The 23,441-nt window shown below is 52.9% G+C and overlaps 9 protein-coding genes across 9 annotated transcripts; 3 read left to right on the top strand and 6 right to left on the bottom strand.

The window, feature by feature from the left end:
- Positions 1-1,589: 1,589 nt before the first annotated feature.
- TrAtP1_005332 (uncharacterized protein) lies at positions 1,590-2,217 on the bottom strand. Its single transcript, XM_014089404.2, has 2 exons — positions 1,858-2,217; positions 1,590-1,766 (listed from the first exon to the last, which is right to left on the bottom strand). The coding sequence occupies exon 1, from the start codon at positions 2,057-2,059 to the stop codon at positions 1,862-1,864; it is 198 nt and encodes a 65-aa protein (XP_013944879.1). The 5' UTR covers positions 2,060-2,217; the 3' UTR covers positions 1,590-1,766; positions 1,858-1,861.
- A 604-nt stretch (positions 2,218-2,821) lies between these two features.
- Positions 2,822-6,900, bottom strand: TrAtP1_005331 (uncharacterized protein). The gene is made up of 2 exons (XM_066112665.1): positions 3,335-6,900; positions 2,822-3,273 (listed from the first exon to the last, which is right to left on the bottom strand). The coding sequence occupies exons 1-2, from the start codon at positions 6,790-6,792 to the stop codon at positions 3,195-3,197; spliced, it is 3,537 nt and encodes a 1,178-aa protein (XP_065968750.1). The 5' UTR covers positions 6,793-6,900; the 3' UTR covers positions 2,822-3,194.
- Positions 6,901-7,071: 171 nt separating this feature from the next.
- On the top strand, positions 7,072-8,425 carry TrAtP1_005330 (uncharacterized protein). The gene is made up of 2 exons (XM_066112664.1): positions 7,072-7,290; positions 7,401-8,425. The coding sequence occupies exons 1-2, from the start codon at positions 7,160-7,162 to the stop codon at positions 8,371-8,373; spliced, it is 1,104 nt and encodes a 367-aa protein (XP_065968749.1). The 5' UTR covers positions 7,072-7,159; the 3' UTR covers positions 8,374-8,425.
- Positions 8,426-8,626: 201 nt separating this feature from the next.
- TrAtP1_005329 (mitochondrial 37S ribosomal bS6m domain-containing protein) lies at positions 8,627-9,689 on the top strand. The gene is made up of 3 exons (XM_014089406.2): positions 8,627-8,696; positions 8,768-8,799; positions 8,909-9,689. The coding sequence occupies exons 1-3, from the start codon at positions 8,673-8,675 to the stop codon at positions 9,207-9,209; spliced, it is 357 nt and encodes a 118-aa protein (XP_013944881.2). The 5' UTR covers positions 8,627-8,672; the 3' UTR covers positions 9,210-9,689.
- A 283-nt stretch (positions 9,690-9,972) lies between these two features.
- On the bottom strand, positions 9,973-12,238 carry TrAtP1_005328 (uncharacterized protein; the record flags this gene model as incomplete). The annotated part of the gene is made up of 5 exons (XM_014089407.2): positions 9,973-10,408; positions 10,471-10,648; positions 10,707-10,789; positions 11,823-11,866; positions 12,152-12,238. The coding sequence occupies 5 exons, from the start codon at positions 12,236-12,238 to the stop codon at positions 9,973-9,975; spliced, it is 828 nt and encodes a 275-aa protein (XP_013944882.1).
- A 1,105-nt stretch (positions 12,239-13,343) lies between these two features.
- TrAtP1_005327 (uncharacterized protein) lies at positions 13,344-16,347 on the top strand. The gene is made up of 2 exons (XM_014089408.2): positions 13,344-13,610; positions 13,691-16,347. The coding sequence occupies exons 1-2, from the start codon at positions 13,506-13,508 to the stop codon at positions 16,133-16,135; spliced, it is 2,550 nt and encodes an 849-aa protein (XP_013944883.2). The 5' UTR covers positions 13,344-13,505; the 3' UTR covers positions 16,136-16,347.
- Positions 16,348-16,989: 642 nt separating this feature from the next.
- TrAtP1_005326 (uncharacterized protein) lies at positions 16,990-17,206 on the bottom strand (the record flags this gene model as incomplete). The annotated part of the gene is made up of 2 exons (XM_066112663.1): positions 16,990-17,113; positions 17,178-17,206. The coding sequence occupies 2 exons, from the start codon at positions 17,204-17,206 to the stop codon at positions 16,990-16,992; spliced, it is 153 nt and encodes a 50-aa protein (XP_065968748.1).
- Positions 17,207-17,411: 205 nt separating this feature from the next.
- Positions 17,412-20,210, bottom strand: TrAtP1_005325 (uncharacterized protein; the record flags this gene model as incomplete). Its single annotated transcript, XM_066112662.1, has 1 exon — positions 17,412-20,210. The coding sequence occupies one exon, from the start codon at positions 20,208-20,210 to the stop codon at positions 17,412-17,414; it is 2,799 nt and encodes a 932-aa protein (XP_065968747.1).
- A 384-nt stretch (positions 20,211-20,594) lies between these two features.
- On the bottom strand, positions 20,595-21,529 carry TrAtP1_005324 (uncharacterized protein; the record flags this gene model as incomplete). Its single annotated transcript, XM_066112661.1, has 3 exons — positions 20,595-20,720; positions 21,354-21,425; positions 21,500-21,529. 3 exons carry the CDS (start codon positions 21,527-21,529, stop codon positions 20,595-20,597), a joined length of 228 nt encoding a protein of 75 aa, XP_065968746.1.
- Positions 21,530-23,441: the final 1,912 nt, after the last annotated feature.

Genomic DNA, 23,441 nt, shown 5'->3' with positions numbered 1-23,441 from the left:
AGAATGAAGAAACTAAAGGTAAAGAAGAAGAAAAGCCAAAGGAGAAAATGAAAGTAGCCAAAGGAAAAGTCCATGGAATGAAATGAAAAGAGAAAAAAGAGAGCAGGCTGGGGACAGCAAGGAGTATAAATAGTTTTTCCAGGCTGCCCCAAAAAAATTAACTTTCCATCTTCGCATGCAATGCCTACCTACCTACGTAGACTTCTTATTTAGGTTATGTTATGTTTACTTTTCAAGGCAAACCCTATTTTGGCTTTGTGTCCTTGACTCTTTTGGGGGATGCCTGCACAATCCCCGGGAGGATGGAGAACTCTCAATTGTGCCGAGAATTTTCAGTACCTCTCATATCCCAGCTCTAGAGAGGACTTTCTTGTGACGAAAAAGTCAGACGAGGGACCATAGCTCATCCCACGACGTACGCTCGTCACTATGTAGACTCAAGGGATCGTGCTATCGGCACATTGGCAATAATGACCCTTTGAAGTATATACTTTGGTGGTATAATCTTATTTGCCCCGCCACAAATAGCGTATCTAGAGTACGCGGCAGTCCATCAAAAACCTTGAGTGGCCTTTGCTTCTTTTGTTATCATACACTTATCATCTAACCTAGCAACAGCTACAGCCACAACAACAAACTCTTTCAAGACCCTGCCACTTATTACAAGGCAATCGACCTAACCAGAGAGCGTTGATGATTGCCAGCGTGAAAAAAAGTGGTTGAGAAAATTACTTATTGAGACTTCTAGATTTGCATTGCCCTATACTACCTTCCACTGATGGCGTTCTATTCGCTGTCTATACAAGTATTTTACTCGACTATATCTCGTCCAAAAAGTCTTTGCAGCTGCACATAAGGGTTGAGTTCCAGATTATAGAGTATAGAGGCGCGTAACTTTAAAGCGCTGAGGTATTTTGCCTTTGCCCTTGATAGATAAAAGATTGGGTTTGCATATAAGATTGCTGTAGCTTAGAATACTGTGCGTGCTATAGAGCAGCAGCGCTTACATTATGTAAACTATGCTTATTCCTCTCGTCACATTCGATAAGACGCTATAGCAGATGTAGCAGATGTAGCAGATGTAGCAGATGTAGCGGACGTAGCAGATGTACTACCAGCAGCAGTAGATGCAGCGGATGTGGAAATGGTATCGCACATTCTGCCGATTACCCAAATAGGAAATAACCCCAAGATCATCAGCTACAAGTCCACATTATATGCAACTAGGTAGATTCTCAACATGGGGCAAAATCGAGATGCTTGTTCAGCCAATCCACAGTATCAGAACAACAAACTCACTGAAACCCACTTTTTCAACGCATCTACATAGTACATACATTTACAGTAACAAGATATATTCAGATTGGGCAACGATATTCGAGACAATGCTTCTGACACTCTCAACGCACATGCCTAAAGCAGCAAAGTCCACCTCGGGAAGTGTCAGAACTCTGAACTTGAAGACGCGTCGATCGATCTAACCAGCCGGGATTGGATAGCTTTGGACATCTTTTTTTTGTCTTGGCAGGTCAACCTTTCATCATTCACAATGGCACTACAGAGAGTAAAGAGAAAGAGTCACAGTAGCGCGATGATATGTATGTACTTTCGGCACTTTATTCACAGTGAGAGCTTGCCCAGGCTAGACAAGACTTATTAGATTTAATAGTCGTAGCACTTAATCGCTTTAATTCAATGTTCTCATCTCCATCAAAACCCATTACGTCCACCTTCCCTTCACATCGGCTTCAATTCCAAGGAATGACCTAAGAACCACCAGCCATTAGCAACACGTCCCACTTCTTCGTCTTCATCTTCGCAAAGCAAAGCACATGGAAAAAAAAAAAAGACACTCACCCTCTTAGCGAGTCTGGCAGACTCCCGTAGCAGACTTCTCATCAGCGCCCGGAGCAAGCAAGCAAATCTGTCCAAAGGGGCAAGTCACGATGCTGTCCTTCATCGTTCCGCAGACCAGCTTTCCGTTCACGAGAGGAGCGGGAGAGGCGGCGGCGAGGCCAGCAAGGGCGGCGACAACAACGGTAAGGCCGGTGAACTTCATGTTTGCGGTGGTATGTGATGAAAATGTATGTCGTCGGTAATGACCGGTTTTTGTATTATTACACAAAGGACGTCGTGTTGTTAAGGAACGGCGAAGAAATCACAATTGACTGCTTGAAAAGAGCGACTGGACTGGAGATTGACAAAAGTAACAAAAAAAGAGACCCTTTTCAAGCGCGTACAAATCCGGGGGGATCAGCATATTTATCAACTCTCATTCCCCGTCAAGCCACCCACTAGCCTCTCATCAATCCTCGTGTTTAAAAAGGAGGCCAAACTAGTTCAGGCCGAAGCAAGCAAAAAACATACGGCATACCGACAATCCGCCTCGTATTCTTTTGATGAACAGACCAAGGCATCGCACTTTGGATAAGCTGCTGGGGCTTCCCCCTGGCCGGTAATTTCGGCTGTCCCAATGTGGCTTGCGCCTTTGGGCGGCCCCGCCCCTTTTTGACAGGGTGCCCCTGAATAGCTTCGGTCAGCAGCTCTGGCTTGTTGCTGCGTATGGAAATGCCTGCTCTGCGCTGTATCGACGGTCTAGGTGGCGATTCTTTGTCTTGACGCAATCTTGTGTCTTTAGCATTTATCCAATACCACTACTTAGTAGCAATAGGTGCATTAGAGGCATCATGGCGTGTCCATACTTGCATTCGCGCAGTTCCCATCGAGGACCCTGAAACCACCCTAGCAGATTAAGTTAGATTGCCCAAAAGCCTCACTGGGGAATTCTGTGGGGACGCCCGCATTGAGCTGTGATTGATATGCCACCCATACGATGGCACGCTGAGATACTCCTCTTCCAAACGTGCCATCGCTTCGGACCAGTGATGCAACCGTCTGTCATGATCCATTTGACATGTCGTCTAATACCCTTTCCATGTTGCACCGCTACCGGTACGAGTAAAATTATATGTCACACCGCCAGCCAGCCATTCATATATATACACCTTGTTCAATGCAGGAACCAAATGCAATGCAATGCAATTCCGTATTGTGCCATGCCAGTTTTGCAGTATCCCCTACGCCAGTCAATGAGAAAAGCCAGCCACATGAAAACAAAGTACAGTCGTAACAGTTCCAAGATCCGCCCCATATTCATCAGCCATGTCGTGACATTTGATTGCTCGTTCCGTCATCTAGCTAAGAAGCTCCTTGATATCCTCTATCCTTTGGAGCTTCTTCTCTTCGTCGTTCATCATGCCCAACGACGTCGCTCTGCAATCAGTCAAATTAGCACCGTGAAACCCCTAGACCAAACAAGGGAAACATCACTTACATAAACTTCTTCCTCTCCTGAATCTTCAACATCCTCTCCTCCACACTCCCCTTCACGATGAACCGCTTCACAACCACCTCGTCCTGCTGCCCCAGTCTGTGCACCCGATCAATCGCCTGCAACTCCACGGCGTAGCTCCACCAGGGGTCCATCATAAACACGCGCCCCGCGCTCGTCAGATTCAGTCCCACGCCGCCCGCGCGCAGGCTCATCAGCATCACCACAAAGCCTTTGCTGTCTGAGAATTCCTGCAGCACCGCTGCACGCGCCTTTTGCGTCATGCTTCCGTCGAGTCGAAGGAACTTGATGTTGGCGCGATTGAGCGCGGCCTCGATGAGCGACAAGAAAGACGTAAACTGTGAAAAGATGATAGACTTCATGTGAGGCCGTTCACGGCGTAACGATCGAAGCTCTGTCATCAACGCTGTAACTTTGGCTGACGATGAATTGACGCCCAATCGCTGCAGGCTGATGCGCGGTTTCGAGGCAAATGCATCGCCTTCGTCATGCCGCACGACCTCGAATAGATCACGCTGGTTGATCGGTGCCCGGCAGTTGAAGCACCTCGGCACTTTGCCATGGTCCGTCTCATGTTTGATAAAGTCCATCAAGCACTTTTTACACGCAGAGTGCCAGCATCCAGTCACAATCTGCTCATTCATTGGCTCGTCAAAGCACAAGGGGCATTCCTTTTCTGCTTCATTCCGAATCTCGTCCAGCGCATGTGCTCCGTATGTCTGCCTATCGCTGGTCGCTTCATCTGTGATGGCAGTGAACTGTGTAATCAGCGATTCGAGGTCCATGTCATCTCCCAACCCAGTAGCTGCATCTGCTGCGGCTCCAGCCTCTTCCTCATCGGCGACAATATCCTTGTTGCGGACAAGAACAGGATGACAGCACGATTGACGGAGACGCATAATCTGAGCAAAGATAGTTGTGAATGCCTTGAGTACAGTGCCAGCCTCTACGTTCTTGGCAAATGTGTTCTTTACTTTGTTAAAGATGTGGTCGTAAATGTCTCGTTCCGTTTTGGAGAGCTCCACCTCCACCAGGTCAATCTGTTTCGGGGGAAGCTGTACCAAGGGCTGGCCATCTGGTGTCTTCATATCTTTTGTTCTTCGCGTGACCAATGGTTCTAGAACCGTCTGCACAACGTCCAATGCGCGCACAAAGTCGCCTGATTCGAATGGTACCGTGATGAACGTCTTCCAAAAGGAAAAGTTGTTCCACGGCTCAACTCCCAGGAAGCGCACCAAGCTAAAGAGGTCTTCTAGCCTGTTGACAATCGGCGTACCGGTCAGGGCCCATCGATGATCTGCCGCAATCTCATAACACGCGCGCGCAGTTTTGGAAGCTCGGTTTTTAATATAGTGGGCTTCATCTAGAATCACTCGGAAGAATTTGAGCGAGAAAATGCCAGTATGGAATGCCCTTTCGCCGTTCTTTGGGACAACACTGCCAAACTCTGATAAGACGACGCCGTAACTGGTGATGACAAGATCCGGCGCGTTGGAGCCACTGCACAGCGACTGCAGATTCAACGCCTTCTCAGTGCCATAGTAGAGCTGAACCTTCATAGTGCCTGCTTTTGAGGCCTTCTCGGCTTCGCTGTGCCACTGCGATAGTAGAGACATCGGAGCAACCACAAGAGTAGTGCAGGGCGCATCCACGACGTTTGACGAGTTCTTACCCAGCCGCTGAAGTTGATTCAATCCGTCTTTAGAAGTTGACCTGGCGTTGTGCGAAGCCTCGGATCGGTGCGAGTGTATCAGACTGAGCATCTGAATGGTCTTTCCAAGACCCATTTCATCAGCGAGAATGCCGCCGAGACAGTGCTGTTCCTGAACAGGAAAGTCTAGCGTAAGTTCGCCAGAGTAAGGGTTGACATAAAACTTGGATTGGCCTTCTACTGTGGGTAAATCCTTGTCGTCAACATCCTTGATTGGCCATAGATACTCCTCCCACAATGGATGCATCGAGGGCTCTCTATGGCTCCGCTCATCTTTCTCTTTGGCCAGCATCCAATGCAGAGACTGCTTTTGATATGGCCGCAGCGACATGGCAAAAGTGCTCGCGGGCTCAGCTTCCGGCATATTAAAGTCGAATGTCTGAGCCTTCTTATACAGCGAATCAAGCTGATCTTGTTCAAGCTCCTCTCCTTCTTCAGCTTCTTCCGACGGTGATGAGTTTCCAGATTCCTTGTTGCTGTTCGCTGTTGCCTTTTTCGAGTCCTTTTGCTTCTGCTCATCCATCTCGGCAGCCTGAAGGAGGCCCTTTCGCCCACCCTTTGCTGCAGCATTTGCGGCAACCGGTTGCAGATTAATTTCCTGGAAAAGCCTAACCAAAGCAACTTGTCGAAGTCGGAGTTCCTTCTCTTGCGCCGTCTCAATCTGCTGTTCGAACCATGTGGCTGAAGAATCGTTTCCCGGCTTGAAGCTTCGGTCGAAGAAGGCCGAGTTGAGCAGAAAGCATCTCAGCTGGAGAAAGATGGTATCGTTTGTTCGCACACGCTCAGGGCAGTACACGCATATACCTTCAAACCCGCAAACCTTTTGATCTATCAGCGTCGACACCCAGTTCGCAGTATCCTTAGCCAGCCGTCCGATCTCTTGGCCGCTGTGGGTGGTAAATCGTACGATAACGTCGACTCGTCTCGAGGCGGCGGTGTTCATCTTGACGGGAGTGGGAGGGGCGCCGAGCCGGGGTTTCGTCTTTGGGGGTAGAGGAGGCTGTATCTTTTGCCGTTCAATCTTGACGATTTCGCCGTGCTTCAGCAAGTTTGCTCCACTTCTTGTAGCCCATCCCTCGACGCCGAATGCGCCAATGTATCGTGAGCTCGACATGGTTCGTCGGATGGGAATCGGCGGGGACTGGGCCGGGGCGTCGGTCAATGCTGTTCGGCTGGAGCCCGGCGTGGCAGAAGATGCCGTTGGATGAGATGTTGACTTTGACTTGATGAGTTTCTTGTAGGTGCCGTCGAAGTACATGTTGACAGCTCGTTCCAGGTTGTTCCCGCAGTGTTGCTGAATGGTCCTCAGGATATCGGCAGCAACTTTACATCCAACAAAGCTTTCAAACGTCTCTTGGTCAAAGGTCAACGATGAGGACTCGTGCTGGGGCGTGGGTTCTTCGCGAGAAGCTTGCCTAGAGGCAGCTCCATTTTCACGAAGCTGGGTGAAGGCATTTCGATCTGCTTGTTCGGTCTTGATGCCTCTTTGCCTCTCCAGCTCTCTCTCCTGTGCCACCCATTCTCCAGAAGAATCACCTTTCGCTTTATTCTCTATTTCCTCCTCGCGGTCATCGTCGTCCTCCGTCTTGAAGAACAGCCTTGGCTCTTGACTCGAGCTATACTCGTGCTTGGGACTGCTGAAAGCCACCGGATCCGATGATGCCTCGTCCGGGTCCTTGAAGAATCTCCGCCTCTTCACTGGAGGCTCTTGCGAGGATCCCAGCTCCATATTTGCGCCGGGACTCTCATCTGGAACATGCAAGCAAAACCCAGAAGCCGTGACTTTTTGCAGCGTTTCCCGCTAAACCCGCTGGGAGACGCGCCTTAGAGCCTGCCAAACGCGAACCGTGTAGAGAGGTCACATGACCGCGTCATCCATCTACGCTAACCCAGCAGTTGCCCCATTTGTCCGACGGAGTAATAGACCAGCCAATCACGGTCTGTTTATATCAGACAGCTTGAAGAGCTGCCACTCGCTGCCTTTTTTTTTTTCAGTCGCAAAAGTGCCCGCAATGCAATGCGACTCTTTTCTCGCCCGAGCCCATCACCATGACGGCTGCGCCAATTGAGCCGCGATAAGCTTCATCCCACGCTGCATGCATCGTCCCGGCATTCTAGGCAATGGCCTGAAAAGGCTCGCCAGCGCGCCCCGGAGCCGTCGCAGCTTCGCAACGGTGACGGACGCTGACGTCGAATCAGCGCGGCGATACTGTTTGAAGCAGCTTCAGTATGGCGTCAATCCACTCCCCTGCCCTATCTCCTTTGGCATGATAAGGCAACCTTGCAGCCTTGTTGCTTTCTGCTACAGCTTCTAACGACTTCTGCCTCGAATCACAGGACCAGCGACTACGATGCCCACCTCATCCACCGCTTCATCCCGCCGCCCGTCCAGGACACCTACGCCGCCCTCCGCGCACTGAACCTGGAGCTCGTCCGCCTGCCCGAGTTGGTGTCCAATCCCACCATTGGCGTCATGCGCATGAAGTTCTGGCAAGAGTCCATCGACAAGACGTTCGCCGGGCAGCCTCCCCGCGAGCCAATCTGCATCCTGCTCCACCGCGGACTGCAGCAGCTCGAGCTACGGGCCGGCAGCTCGTCGACGGCAAAGTCCATCAAATTCTGGGTCTCGCGCCTGATCCGCACGCGCGAGAGGCACATGGACAATCGGCCCTTCGCCACCCTGGCCAGCCTGGAAGACTACGCCGAGCACACGTACTCCACGATCATGTATGCGACTTTGGCATCCATGCCGCTGCGGTCAATGCACGTGGATCACCTGGCCAGCCATATCGGCAAGGCGTGCGGCATCGTCGCTGTGCTTCGGGGCATTCCCATCCTCGCCGCCCCCGCGCAGCCCGTCAGGAGCCCTTCTGGCCTCGACACCCCGAGCCGCACCCAGGCCATCCTGCTGCCGCTGGACATCATGGCCGAGGAGGGTGTCAAGGAGGAGGAGGTCTTCCGGCAAGGCCCCAACGCCCCCGGGCTGCAAGACGCAATCTTCAAGGTCGCCACCCGCGCCAATGACCATCTGATCACGGCGCGAGAGATGCTCAAGAGGTTAAAAGCGGGGCAGGATCCAGGCCACGAGTTTGAGCACCAGGGTGAGGGCGAGCACCAATATTTTGAGGAGGGAGACAACGACACGGCGCGGGACATACGGCGCGGTTTCGGGGCATTGCTAGAAGCTGTACCCGCAGCACAATGGCTGCTGAGCCTGGAAAAGGCCAACTTTGACCCGTTTGCCGTGAAGAGCAGCGGGTGGAGGCTGCCGTGGGGGATATGGCAAGCTCTGTCCAAGGAGAGGATATAGAAAATACCTATACAATACAGTGTACAATACGAATACAATTTCAAAGAAACCAGCTATAACATCAATTACCAGTGTAGAGACCTGCGTGAAACGCTCTGTGTTGAAATATCCATTATGGGAACCTACCATGCTTCATACAATGTGATTACCTAACACGCCTCGGAGTCAGATACGCCGTCATCCCTCACCACGGCAAAACCTCGGCGCAACAGCTATGCTCAGATTTCAACCCATCCCGCAATCGCAACCATACAGAAAAAATAACCACATCAATTCAGACCGTAGATGCTGTCGCAAAGATGCTCTACGAACTCATTGCCATTGTAAGCAGCGACATGTCGCCCATTCCACATCTTCAATCCACTAATCTGTCTTTTTTTTTTTCCCCTCACAGGTCCGGCCGGGCAGCCTCACCGAGGTAAAAGAGTACGTCTTCACTTCAACATCCCACCAACCAACAGGCGCATTCACACGCTCTCTACTCTCTCTGGCCCCTCTCTCTCGATTGCTCCTCAAGCTTACAACTTACAAACAGAATCGCCCAAACCGTTGGCTCCCTCGTCCTCAAAAACGGCGGCGTCATCCGCGGCCTCTCCAACTGGGGCGTCTTCTCCCTCCCCAAGCCAATCTCCATCCACCAGATGAAGCACACCCACGGCCACTACTTCGTCATGCGCTACGACTCGTCCACCAAAGTCCACCAGGACGTGCGATCCACGCTGCGTCTCGAGCCGCGCATGATTCGCGCCGCGCACGTCAAGCTCGGTGACGGCAAGCTCGAGACGGTGTCGAGGTTTGGGCCGCCCAAGTGGAGGACGCAGGGCAGTGAGGCGTAGAAGAAGATGTGTGGGAGATAAAAAGAAAAGGAATGATTTTGCTTTGAGGGGGGGTTTATGTTTCAGCTCTTCTTTTTTTCTTTTCTTTTTCTTTTTTTCTTTTTTTGCTTTATACACCGCATGGAAGCACCTTTTGGATGCAAAACGACTTACAAAAATCATGGGAACGGGAGTACATGCGCTAGCTGGGATCCGAAAATGGGATTAACGTCGTGTAAGATTATGATGATGTACCAGAAAACCGAAAGAGAGGTGTCGACAAGGGGCTAGAGGAACTATCAATGCTTGGCATCAATATGCAACAGGGGAACAGAAGCTGACGCTTCCAAACTGCGCTGTACAAGTTTTTGGTGTTTACTGGCAACGGCATTGCCACATCATGAGACATGAGATGGTGGTGTCAATGGAGGGAATGTATAAGAGTCTAACACATGATACATACTAAAGCGTATACATGTAGCATATATACAACATCACACTACGCCATCCTGTCTAAACATACATGTGATTTTTGTTTAATTGGCGCTTAAAGTCTATATCGTCACAAAAATTGTATGCCAGAAGAGCTGAAAGTCTGCGCTGCCAGCCTCATCTAGCATCTCTAAAGATCATAGCCAGCCCTTTTTCCTTCCAGACGAAAAAGCGGGTCTCGCTTCAACTCATAATATAGTAAGGATGAAACCCCCATGCCGTCAAGAAACGTATCGATAATCTCCATCCCGAATAAGCGTGTTGTGTAAAATGGCTTTCCAGATCCTCAGCTTCACTGGTCGTCGACATCCATAGTCTCAGACTTCCCAATGCCCTTCTGCTTGCACCACTCGACAAAGTCGTCAATGACGCTTGGCCATGCGCCGTCCTCGCTCCAGAATGATAGCGACTCGTCCTTGATGGTCTTCAGGGCAAACTCCAAGATCATGTTCCACATATCCCTGTTAACGGATCTGGTCCACTTCTCGCCCAAAAACGCCTTCCACAGCTCCAGCCAGTCGTGTTTGCCTTTCCATGCCATGCCCGGGGCCGAGAACAGCATGCTCCAGTAGATGAGAGCATTTTCCAGGGCCAAGGACTTTTGGTCCTTTTCGCGGCCAGCGACAAAGGCGTACCTGTAGACTTTTTTGAACAAAGCGCTATCTGATGACAGATCGGATATAAGCTTCCGTACATGAGAAGCGTGCTCTTGGTGCGACGCCCCAGCCCTACCAACCATGAGTATTTCGCTGTTCCAGACTTTGAAATTCAAAGAAGCAAAAAGACTTACCCGCTTGCCTTCCAACCGTCGATGAATCCGGTTCTGGTGATTTCGCCCACACTAGGGGCTTGCACAAGCTCCAAGACGACGAAAAGTTCAGCGTTTTCCAAGCTGACATTAAGTTTCTCGCTTAGGTAGCCCATGGTAGACTCCAGCTCCAGCTTGTCCTTTTCATCATTTTCGTCATCTATCAGAATGGTAAGCTTACGGGACAAACTTTATATACAGGAGCAATAGAACTCTACCTCTTAGTGAATCGAACAGAGCATCCAACTTTGAATCCAAGGGAGATGGGCCTTTTGCTTCATTGGCCGAGTTCATATAAAATCTAAAATCAATTCGTTAGCCACTGCTGCGGTGCAAACCGTGTAGCTTGTGCAATCTTGTGAAAGACGAGAGAGATGGAAGGAATGATGCAGCGGCGTCACTTGATAGTCGTTTGCAACAGTGTATTCAATCAACGTCAAATTGCCGTCTTGATGCTCGTTCCCGTTCCCCCAGTCATCCAGAGTAGAATATACCGTCCAGGGTCCTCCTTGGCAGAGCCATCTGCGCCATGCTTCTCCCGCTTCTTCTTGGATAGCAGGAGAGGAACTGCCTTTGCGACTTTGGACGGCAGATGTTGTTTGACGCCTTTCCAACCCAGCGTCATTCTAGGCCCGATGCACGGGATGCATGCGTCCCTGAACTGCTGGGTCTTGGTTGTCTGCTCTCGTCGTCGTCGTCGTTGTCGTCGTCTAGGGTGGAGCACCGGCAGCCAGGAACCAAATCTATAGGCGATATGCGCAAAACGAACAGACAAGGAGAAAGATTATAGCAGGAGCCAGATGGACGGAGACAGTAGTATCACAAGAGATGGAATGGTTTGACAAGACGCAGGATGCAAAGTAACGCAATCAAGAGCGCTCGGATCGTCTGGAGAAGCCCCCCAGGATCTAGGTTTGCCAGGGAGCCGGCAAGATAGGCAAAGAGGCGTGCTCGAAAATGGATGTTTGACGCATCCGGGAGACGACAATGCTATACGATCTGGCAAGGTAGCATCTTGGCATGCCGTAGCTTTCTGGCGTCTCTGTTTCAGTAGCATCGGCGGCGCTCGGCCATACTCTGGTGAGTGTCCGACAAGACGGGCGGGCTTCGCCTTAGTGGGACCCCCACAGTCAAACCCACACCGATAACAACACTGGAAGCCTGGCGATGCATCATCTCACAGCGAAATTGTCCGAGAAGCGCCGTGAGGAGTCTGATTCGAGGAATATCCGACGGGCTGGACGGGAGGTGGGAGGGGGGCATATCGGGGAAAATTCCAGGCGGAGATTTGAGGCTCGTAAGGGGGGTTGGAGACTTGATAGAGGGCGACTTACGCATCAACGGCCTCATTAAGCTTGTAGCCGGTTGACTTGAGATACTGCACACCACCAGCACGTTAGCCAAACTCACGGGACCAGAGCCGCTCCATCGGGATGCACGATTGCCTGCCGCGGCCGCAGCCTCACGTCTCCAGCAGCTGCGGTGCAAGCCGAAACGGTCAGCCTCATGCCAGCCTCACGGCGCCGACCCAATTTTCTGCCCCGTCTGCGTGCCATGTCGTGATGCATGGACCAACAAGGCCAGGGCCTGAGGAAATGCCCGTTGGGCTTCCGGCCGGCAACGGCGAAGGATAGAAGGGAGAAGCAACGTTATCTCAACGTACCCGAGTCGCCTGACGTTCCGAGACCCCAGTCAGGGAAACGAACTGTGCGAGGAGGATCTTCTGTTGCGCCAGCGAGGGAGGAGGCATCGTTGCGAGAAGAGGAAGGTCGGCAGCCTTGGGATATGAGCCGAGTCACACGAGCGTCTCCGCGCGGAGATGAGGATGCGTCGCCGTAGCTTGCTGGATAAAGCACCGAGAAGCCCCCCGAAAGTTTGTATGCGGCCTCTGCCCGGTGCAGCAGACGAGAGAGCTGCCGCTGGACTGTAGCAGAGCAGAGCGTCGATCGTTTTCGGACGAGTCAGCGATGCGCTGGCGTTTCGCTTCTACGACGTCGAGTCGAGGAGCTGCGGCTTGAATCGAAACGGCGGACGGGCGGTGGTGCACGCACACGACGGTTCGAAGACGGCGGTGCTTGCTATGGATGCGTCTCGTCTGTCGTCAGTCTGTCGTCTGTATGAGATAGGATGCGAGATGCGTCCAGCAAAGGGCAGGTCGTGGAACACTCGGCGTGGCTGGGAGGAGAGGCTTTGCTTTGTGTCTGGCGGAGCAGAAGATGGACTCACGCAAGGCTGCGATGGTGGGGTTGGGTAGGTATGGATGATGTGGATGTGGGTTGCTGCGGGCTGGGCTTATGCTAGAAGCAGTCGCTGCCGCATAGGGAACCGCTGCAGCTGTAGTGGCGAGCGAGGCTTGCAGTGGCGACAGCGCTGTCGGCGGTCAATAATACGCCGCGTTGTGAGGATTGGATATTGATTGTTTGCAGTTTTGAACTCAAACCTTGACAGGCCACGGAATTGATCAGCAAGCACAAAGTGGAATTTGCTGTCAATCCATAGTTGAGCACCGCGTTCTGCGGATACTGGAAATTTCCAACTACTGCTATTAAGCTACAGGGGGCACAAGTTGTTGCCGTTGTTATTACACTGAGTCTCTCAACTCGTAGAGCGTCATTACATGGATCGTACCTATTTTTGCCAATTCTCTTCTTCTCCCACTTCTACTTGTTATACAATTTCCATAATCTTCTGGCTTGGCTACTGTCTTGCCTCTACACTGACACACGTCAATATCAAACACTGGAGCTAATCCCACTAAACGGCTGCATCCCACTATAACGGCCCATCCCTTCAGTGCATCTCGCCGCTAAGGAATAGGCCATGGATGTCATCAATCAACGCGCTTTAGCAGTCGGTGTCCAAGCACTGAGACGCGTCTCTTATCGTTTATCAGTTGACGGCATCCAAACATTGATTTTACAGGCACCTGCATTATAGTGGCTGCATACTTTACCAGCGCATGCGCACTCCAACTTCTTTATGTCTAAAGAAGCAGCAGCAGCTTCATGCTTTAGACAATGGCCTCTCCTCATTCCTCAGAGGATGAAAACTACGGAGTAGACCCCTCCGTGCCGTTCAAGGGCGTCATTGTCTGCTGCACCGACATCCCGACTGATCAACGGGTTCGTTTCGACTTTCCAAGCTCTATGCTCTAATATACATCGTCACAAGTGCTAACAGATCTCGACTCTTCCTCAAACAGACAGACATTGCTCAAAAGGTTGCCGAGCTCGGTGGCGTCCACAAATACGATCTCACACCAGACGTTACGCATCTCGTCGTCGGTGGCTACGACACCCCCAAGTATCGCCATGTTGCGCGCGAGCGAGTCGACATCAAGGCCATGGACGCCGGCTGGATCATTGCCGTCAGCGAGTTGTGGAAAAAGGACGAGGAGATTGACCTTGCCGCGCTGGAAAAGCGCTACCAAATGAAGCCACTGGAGACGAGCGGCGCCGAGCCCTGGTCGGAGGAAGAAGAATCGCCAGCCGCCAGAGGGTCTCTGCTGGTATGCCTGACGGGCTTTGGCGAGCAGAGAGACAAGATTGCAGAGACGGTCAAGCAGAACGGGGGCCGTTTCACCGGAGACCTGACCAGGAGATGCACTCACCTAATTGTCAACAAGCCCGAGGGCAAGAAATTTACAGCGGCCAAGTCCTGGGGCGTCCATACGGTCACCTTGGAGTGGCTCAACCAGAGCGTCGAGCGCGGCATGATTCTAGAAGAAGCCAAGTTTGATCCGCTGCTGCCTGTAGAAGAGCAAGGCTCCGGCGCTTGGGTAAAGACAGACCCAAGAAGGACGTCCCTGGGGAAGAGGGCAAGGTCAGCAATCTTGAACGGCGGGCCTGACGAGGGTGCAAGGAAGCTGCGCAAGACTGCCAGCATGAAGCTGAGCTCGCAGAGAAACGACCTCTGGGGCGACATTCTGGGTAGATCTGCATCGAGAGAGTACTCATTCGCTCACGAGAACCCGCTCAAGGAGGAGGCACAGGCACAGGCACAGGCACAGGCACGACCTGCGCCAACGCCAACCTCTGAAGTTCCCACGCAGCCAGGCTACTCTCTCCAGGAGGACCAAGGCGTCTTTGCCAACTGCACCTTTTTCATCCATGGATTCCCGCCGCAAAGAGCATCTATACTGGAACAGACAATTACCACGCTCGGCGGCAACGTTGCGGCGTCGCTACAGTCTCCTGCCATGCTGTCTGAGCCCACAGACCCCGAACATTACCGATTCCTCATTGTCCCCCAAACCTCACAGCCCGATACCCATCCCACCGTACCAGACGAACACATCCACGTCATTACCGAGTTTTACATTGAAAACTGCCTGCATAACAGGCGATTCTTTAGCCCCAACGAGCAGGTGCTCGGACGACCATTCCCCCTTTTCCCCATCCCTGGCTTTTCAAGTATGGTGGTATGTAGCGCTGCATTCACCGGAATAGAGCTCAACCAAGTCGCAAGAAGCGTGACCCAGCTAGGAGGCAAGTATGAAGAGGAGTTTCGACGGTCTACAAACGTGCTGGTCTGCAAGTCCCTCATGTCAATGCGCAGAGAGAAGCTGAAATGCGCGCTGGACTGGGGTGTGCCCGTTGTCTCGGCAGACTGGCTTTGGGAATGCATATCCAGCGCCGGTCTAGTCCCCATTGAAGACTTTATATACCCCGAGATTAAGAAGCGTCGCGCAAAACGACGAGATCCTTTTGTCAACGAAGAAGACGAGCCGGTCCCGGCAAAAGAGGCCCCTCAACCGCGAAAAGAAAAGGCTACACCTGCAGACTCAGAAGCAAAGCCCACAGCTCGGCCTCCCAAGCCTACCATCGGCGCTGGCGTCGACACTACGGCTTTTGACAAGGATGCTCCTGAGAAAAGCCGCGTCAGGCAGCATACACTCGAGTCGATTACATCCGCAGACTTTATGACGGCACCCACTCATCTTGTTGAAAGCGTGCAAGCAGCGGATACTCCTCCTCCTCCTCTATCCGAGCTATCTGACGCCGCGCTCAACGTGTCACCAAAGCTGCCAGCTGCCAAAGTCAACGTCCCCCGCACCATATCTGCGCCGGCCAAGATGCCAGATGGCAGTAGAAAAGAAGAATCGATTCCTCCAGCACTCGACCCTCCACCTCCTCCTCCGCCATCAGCCCCTGAACCTCTAAAACCATCAATACCGAATCCTGTGCCTGATTCAACAACAACAAAAACAACAAAGCAAACAGAAGAAGAAGAAGAGGCCGAAAAGCAACGCCAGCTCGCCGCCGCCGAACTCCGCCAAGGCCTCACATCCGCCCTCTCCGACCTGATCCCCCCTGCCCCCAAAGTCCACTTCCCTCAGCGACAGCAACCACAACCAATCCGACTCTCGCACCATCCGCCGCCGTCGCCAAAAGATCCTCGGCCGCGCCATAAGCAACGCCTCCAACGCGAGCAGCGCCACCAGCATCGACGCCGTCGTCCCTCGAGTCGCCGCCGCTGCATTGCACGACGACGACGAAGAGCACGAGCAGAGACAGTCTCCGCCGGCGACGCAGCTCGAGTATCGCGATCCGGAGGCGATGGAGACAAAGGCCATGCTGATGAGTCGGATGACGGGCGCTGCCGAGGGAGCGACGGAGGTGCTTGGGCGGACGAGGTCTTCTGCTAGGAGGAAGTGAGGGTGTGAATGCAAGGTTTGGGGAGTATTTGCGCGTTGTATGCTGGGCGATGTAATGACGGTGTAATGATGCCTTACAATTTATTGGGAATGGATAATGAATGAGATATAAATTCAAGAAATAAATGAAGATATGAATAATAACCATGTATAGTATCATACTCATATCATCAAGGCCACATGAATCGTATATTTGATAAATGAACAAATGAAGTTGTAAACTGCATCGTCATGTATAGCTTCATACCGGTATCATCAACGCCACATGATATCATGCCCCAATCACTCGACCTATATAATACGAGACTGTAGACCCTTAATCTCTGCAAAAAAAAAAATTCCTCCTAGTTATCGCTCAAATAACGTCCAAATCTTACCTTTCCACTTCTGCCTCTTATAACCCACATGCATGTGTCCCCATCTAAGAGAATCACAAACATGATTTTTCAGAGCCGTCTTTTTCTTGAGAACAAAGTTATACCCTCTACATCCTCTTTCATGAACGAACAAGTCTGGTTTTAAAAGCTGCACGAATAGTCATGCATGTTAAATTTCCCTACTTTGCCCTCAACAGCAGCCACACATCCTGCTATATACAATATCTCTGCCAAACCAGGCCAAAAAAAACCATTCTCTTTTTCGAGATGGAAAAAGGAGAAAAAGAAAACAGGCAGCGACCGAATTTTTCCGACTGGGTATCTATCATTCCAACAAACAAAAGAAAAAAAAAAAAAAAAAAAAAGAATGCATCAGTGCTTCGCCAAAAAACGCCGCAAACAATTTCCACCACCCAGAATGCACAAAAATGAGAGCAAAAGAAATATGCTAGACTGCCACACAACAGGCTAATAAGCAACAGGCAGCTTGGACGCAGAAGCCGGCCTCTTGGCCTCCTCGCCCGAAATCTCATCGTCTCTGTCAGAGAGCAGCTCCGACTGCATCCTTGCCCAGCGATGCTCCAGTTCCTCCCTAGAACAGCATGTTAGCACAATGCTTCGTTACAAGACAAGTAAAGGGAAAAGAAATGACTCACTGAGACCCCTCAATCGTCCTCACGCCCATGCCCTCAAGCACCCGAATCAACCGCCTCAGCGTCCTCTCCCGCTTAAACGACACAATCACATCCCCCCTCGGCCGTCCATCCCTCGACGCAAGCCGTGCTGTAGAAGCACCGCCGCTGCTGCTGCTGCTTCGCTCCGCCATCATGAAATGCGCCTTCATGACGCGCCGGTTCCACACAACGTCCATCAAGTCGTCGATGCGCACGTCAAAGCTGACCGGCGCCTTGAGCACGCCCCATCGCGCCGGATGGCCCTCCTTCAGGACCTGGTGCGCCAGGCAGCGGCCCTGCTCCGTCCAGTGCAGGTACTGCGTGACGCGCGGCGAGCTGGTGTGCAGGCGCGACTTGATCTGGTCGATGCCGAAGTCGTCCTTGGTCAGCGCGGCGCCGCTCCAGAGGTCCGTGTCGGTGAAGTCGGCCGTGTCGTCGACGAGGATGCGGTACGGCCGGATGGACGGCGAGAGCGTCCGGGCACGCTTGCTGATGGGGCCGCCGCCGGAGACGGGCGACTCGGACGCCGCCAGGGGGGTTCTCGTTGCCGCCGTCAGAGGCCAGGTCGGTCGAGGATGCGTCGTGGTCGGCGGGCGTGCCGTTGAAGGAGTAGGTGCTCTTGCGCTTGCCCGACAGCGATTCGTGGGCGCTGGACGGCGCGCCCTGGCTGCGGCGGCTGGCCTTGACGCCCGAGGGCCGGCCAATGTTCTTGAAGCCCGACTTTGCGCGCAGCAGGGCCAGCTTGGGGTCGTTGTAGAAGTTGTGGATGATGCGCGACACGTTGAAGGCGGCGCCCTGCTCCAGCCACAGCTCGTGCAGGCGCTGGCGCATCCACTCGAGCGGGTGGATGTCGAGCCCGTACTTGGCCAGCTCGCTCAGCGTCTCGCACAGGCGGAAGAGCGTGTCGTACGACGTGATGCTGCCCTTGCCCGACGTGGTGTACTTCTTGCTCAGCAGCTGGTAGGGGCTGATGTCGCCCTCGTCCAGGAACTCGAGGATCTTGAGCCCGCGGTTCACCTGCCGGCCCAGCTGGAACCGCGTCGAGGCCTTGTCCGCGCCCTTGTCCTTGGACTGCACGGCCTGCTGGTGCTTCTCGCGCCACTGGCTCAGGGGCGGCTCGATCAGGCTCTTGATGTCGGGCCACTTGGGGTCCCAGTAGGGGTGGCTCGGGTCAATCTTTTCCAGGGGCACGCCCTCGATGATTTCGGGGTACGTGTATTCCCGGCCGTTGTGCCGGAGGACGAGCGTCTCGCGGGTGATTTTGGGGAGGTCGGCGTGGTCGGCCGAGTCTGAGGGCTGGGGCGAGAATTCGATGGAGCGCGGCGTGGGACTGCTGAGGTCCTGAGACGAAGGGCGGCTGGGGATGTTGGCGGGAGTGAAGCCCGAGCTGAAGGCGTATGCTCGAGCTGGCTCCTGGCGGTGCTCTCTGGGCGCCTGCAGCTGGTGCTGGTGCTGTTGATGTTGATGCTGAGTTTGATGCTCGGGCTGGTAAGTAGCTGGTCGACTCGACGGCAGTACGCGCCGCTCTGAGATGACGGGCTTGTGCTCTTCAGGCTGCTGCAACGGCTTGGAACTGGCCATTTCAGTCGACTGTATGGCGTGCTGGGCGAATCCGGCCGCAGCAGCGAGTGCCTCCTGGGCAGCCTGTTCCTTTCGAACCTGGAGATTCTGCAGAGTCTGCTGCGCCACCATCTCCTGCTCGCGTCTCTCATCGCGCCGGTCCCGGATCGGCTCCTTGCTGTCCTCGGCCTCCTTGATTGCTTCTTCCGCCAAAGGGATCCGTCGCAACGTCTCTGCGGCAACCTCGACCTTTGGCTCCGTGGGTGATGGCGAGAGGATGATGTGCGCATTCCGCGGGGAGCTCTGCGAAACGCCGTTTGCCTCGACGGCCTCTCTGATGCCAAGCCCCTCTCCGCCGGGCGTTGTTTCCATCGAGACGTCCTCCCGAGGCATGCTCCGAGGCGAAACCTCCCGGTCCGCAGCCGGGGAATCGCCCGAGCCCGAGCCGTCCTTGCGCAGCGCGGCGCCGTGGCAGCCCTGGCGATTCCACTCGCAGTTGCCGCATTTCTGGAAGAGCGGCCCGCCGATGATGATGCAGTCGTCAAAGGCGCCCTGGTTCTTGTCGCACGAGATGCACCGCTGCTGCTGCACGTCGCCAATGGCCTGGATCATGCACGACAGCCACTTGACGCCCTTGGCCTCGGTGTGCTCGTAGATGCCGGCGAGGTGGTCGGCGGTGAACTTGCGGCCGCGGCGGATCTTGACGGCGCGCTTGATGGGCAGGCCGAGGATGGCCTTGACCCACTGGTTCCACGGCTCCGTCTTGTTGATGGGCCCGATGATGCGGCCGTCGGCGTCGACGAGGTCCACGATGGGCTCGATGGGCTCCTGCAGGATGCCCTTGAACGAGGCCAGCGACGGCGTCAGGGGCGTGATGGCCGTCTTGGCCGCCACTTGCCTGGTGACAATGGCCGGCAGCGTCAGGGGCGTCTGCCGCGCGCCCTGCTCGGCCCAGTACTCGACGCCCTCCATCTCGGGGGCCTCGCCATCGGCCAGGCCTCGCGAGGCGTCAATGGCCTTTTTGCCGATGAGGTGGCCCGCCGTGCCGTTGCCCGCGGCCTGGGCCTTGGCCGCCACCTCGCGCTTCTCCTGGAACCAGCGGATCATGGTCTCCGTCACCTTCTCGCGCTGCTGCAGCCAGTCGTGTTCATCGTGCCGGTAGTTGCGCTCAATGGCCAGGATCCTGTCCGTCTTGCCGTCGCACTCGCTGACGACCTGGGCCAGCTCCTTGTCGAGCTGGCTCAGCTCCAGCGCCAGCCTCTCGCGCAGCTTGCTGAGCTGGTTGCGCCTCCCGTCCAGCGTGCCCAGCTCGACCTTTGCCTCGGTCAGGGCCAGCTGGTACTTTCTCTCGGCGTCGGCGTGCTGGCTCTCCTGCTTGGCGTTGAAGTCTCTCCAGAACTTGCCCTCGGCCTCGTCCCAGACGAACTGGTGTTCGTGGGGGGGAGGTCCTCCCATGTGGCCGCCTCTTCCATTCTCTGTTTGCTTTGTTTTCGTCTTGCTGTCTCGATGAATTGTTTTTTTATCTTGTCGAGGTGGTTGCTTTGAATGAGTTGTGTGTGAGCACTATTGAGAGTAAGTGCCAGCGCCAATTGTGTGATGCTACAACCCAAAAAAGAGCAAATAAATATTTCAATTTGTTTTTCCTTGTTCTTCTGTTATAGATATCCTGTTTTTGTAGTCTTAGTCCCCCAATGATATACACGAGACTCAACCATAGTCCCATGCAAGTGTCGGGAACGGCGGTGGCGGTATCGTAGTTGCCAGAGTTGTTCCCTTGTCTTGTCCTTGTTCCAAGATGTTTTCAAACCATTGATTAATAAAGACGGTTATATACAACAGTCATCGATGGCTGCAGTCCAATTGCGGGTGATGTGCAGCCAAGGCGGAAGACGATGCTGTTTGTCCGTCGTCGTATGAGCTTGTATAGGTTGTTGGTCTGGTCGAGATGGGCAAAGACAGCGAGGCCTGGTTTCCAGGAGCCACGGCCAAATATTCACGGTTAGTCAACCAGACAATAAAGGGACACAAGGAGAAGAGCATGTAGAGCAAGAAGCAGATTAGAACTAGAAGCAGATGGTGGCGTCTATATGAATCTCAAAAAAGGGACGAGCCAGTATATAGCCCACGCCCAGGCTTCTCCATACTTGTGGAGAGAGAGAGACAAGGTAAGCCGGCGTGGTATCTACACGCCCAGGCACTAGGCAAAAGCGAGATGGTGGTGCCAAGGCTAGAATTTGTCTTGCGACGCCGACAAGGAACGGACAAGGAATAATACGCCGGCTGCCTGGCTGCGGCTGCTGCGGTACCTATTGCAGCGTCCCAATCCAGTCAATATACTTGTAGAACACCGAGACAGACAAGAGTTTGGCAGGATTGTTGTAACCATGTCAGGCAGGGTCTTTCTTCTTCTTCTTTTGCGTATTCCTTTCCAATCCCAAGGGGGCATGTATATATATACAGATCAAAGGATCGAGAAAGAGAGAAACGGGAAACAAAAAGCGAGCAAAATCCTAGGTGCGGCTCTGCTCGACGATAGCAGCCGCATCGAGAAGAGAAACCCCCATGGCAGATTGACAAAAAGAGCGAGCATTGACTAACCTGGTTGACAAGACCTTTCTTTCGATCCGGATTACAATGGGTATTACTGATCACAGCTGAGTGTTTGTAACTCTGGCCGGTGAATAAAAGGCGTTAGAAAGGCAAGACTCCACAATGGGGAAAAAGGCCGTCTGGGAACGACTTACTGTACAGTATATATCGTCTGGTCCTCTCATCAATCTGGGTCTACGTCTATCCGCAGCCTATTCTCTATCTTCGGTGGGTGGTCGATCTGGGAGACAGGATACGTAAGCGTCGTATAAAGGGATGGGTCTTGAGGCTGCAAGGGGAGATTCAGGCGAACCGGAGAAGAGAAGAGAAATATAAAATAATAAATATAATAAAATAAGAATGTGAGAGCAGGGGAGGGTGTGCAGGATGGAAGCATCAGATAAGAAGAATTGTTTTTCTTAGGGGGGGGAGGGGTGAGATTTGTTTGGACAAGGGGAGGGGGCGTGGGATATGTAGAGGAGGAAGAGAGGAAGAAGATGAAGAAGGAAAATGCGATGGAAGAGGAGGAGGAGGATGGAAATGTACCCGGATTGGCAAATGAATATGAGAGAATAAAGAATGAAGGAGGGGATAAAACATAAAAGAGGACAGCGAAGAGGAGTGAACGGAAACAGAGAGCAGCAAACGAGACACGCGAGACGAGGCGGGTACAAACAACGAGCCATCGCGATAGGCGCACAGGCAAGTAGCCGCAAGGTACTGCTCGTCTTCGAGCGTCTCGGGGGCTATAATTAGACGGCGCTGCAGCTGGCAGCCAGATATTACGGCGTGGTTAGCTAATCTGGTGATTATTGATCTGGCGTATTTGTGACACGATTCTAGCGACTATACTCTCGCGTAAGAATGGCTTGAATTGGCCGGCGCAAGACGAGAAGCGCCGGCTGCAGCCAGCATGAAAATGCCGTTACTGTGGCAGCATCAAGACGACATGCCGGGTACCTGCTCCTCTGCCACCATTGCCTGCTTCTGGTATATGCCACTTTACCGATCCGGCGCCCCGACCAGAATCGACCAAAGGGGCAAATGCCCATCCCTCAGTCCGGCCGCGATAGCTTGGCGGACCGTGCTCTTCTAGCGCTGCCATAGTCTCTATCTGCGAGATGTGATGCAATTATTGCCGTCAATAGCAAACCAGCAGAAAGGCGTTGGGGAGGCGATTGAAAGTTCCATCCTGCTTCCGAATCAGGCAATGCTGTCCATTTCTGAAAGCAAAAAGAGTCGGGATGCATGCGCCAGTGCGTCACATCTCTATTGAATCTAAGCAAACAAAGGACAGCCAACAGAGTAGTCAAGCTATCAAGTGCCACCCCTATTCATTGTTTGCAATTCGTGACGTTTACGAACAAAAAAAAACAAAAAGTAAAAAAAAAAATCGCGGAACAAAGTTGCCAACACTTGGTTCTTTCGTTTTCAGCTTCTTTTTGCCGATTGCAAGCTTAAAGCCCGAACTTATTAGCCCCCGCTAGCCCAAAGTTTAGCACTAGAAAGCCCAGCCAGAACACGCGAAATAGGAACTATTTTAACAATAGTACTTGTCGCGTTTCGGGCTTTTTTTTTTAATAATACATTGAACAAGTAGTTAAACTAGTAAAGCGGGCAAGAAAAAAAGGCGTAATTGCCATGATTCCATAACATCCATGTTTTTTGCCCAATTTTGTGTGGAGGTGGCACCGTTGCTTGGCCGATAGACTAACATGTGGCTTTCGGTGTTGTATCAACGGCAGTTCGAAAACAAACAACTTGTAGGGCATACGCCAAAAGGCCCTTGATGCAAGTGCCGGCCAGATGAGATTCAATGCTTAAACTGCTTCTTCCACAGCCATTCTAGCATTGCTTTGATGATTAGGTGCTTAGTACTGTGTCATGCCGGCGGATACTGTGATGATCTTGCCTGCATCGATCCCCCACGCAGAGCGAGTTTCCGAAAAAGAAAAAAAGTAATCTACTCCCTTGCTTTGTTCTAGTCTGGAATACTGCGTGCATCATCCGAGCAAGTACATGCCAACACAGCCCCCAAAAGACTGACTCCAGAAGCCCGGGCAGCGAGCCTATCTTGTTGCCTCGTTTCTGCCCAAT

Source organism: Trichoderma atroviride, chromosome 3 (genome assembly GCF_020647795.1).
Source record: "Trichoderma atroviride chromosome 3, complete sequence".
Taxonomy (NCBI): domain Eukaryota; kingdom Fungi; phylum Ascomycota; class Sordariomycetes; order Hypocreales; family Hypocreaceae; genus Trichoderma; species Trichoderma atroviride.
This window is presented reverse-complemented; position numbering and strand designations above follow the sequence as displayed.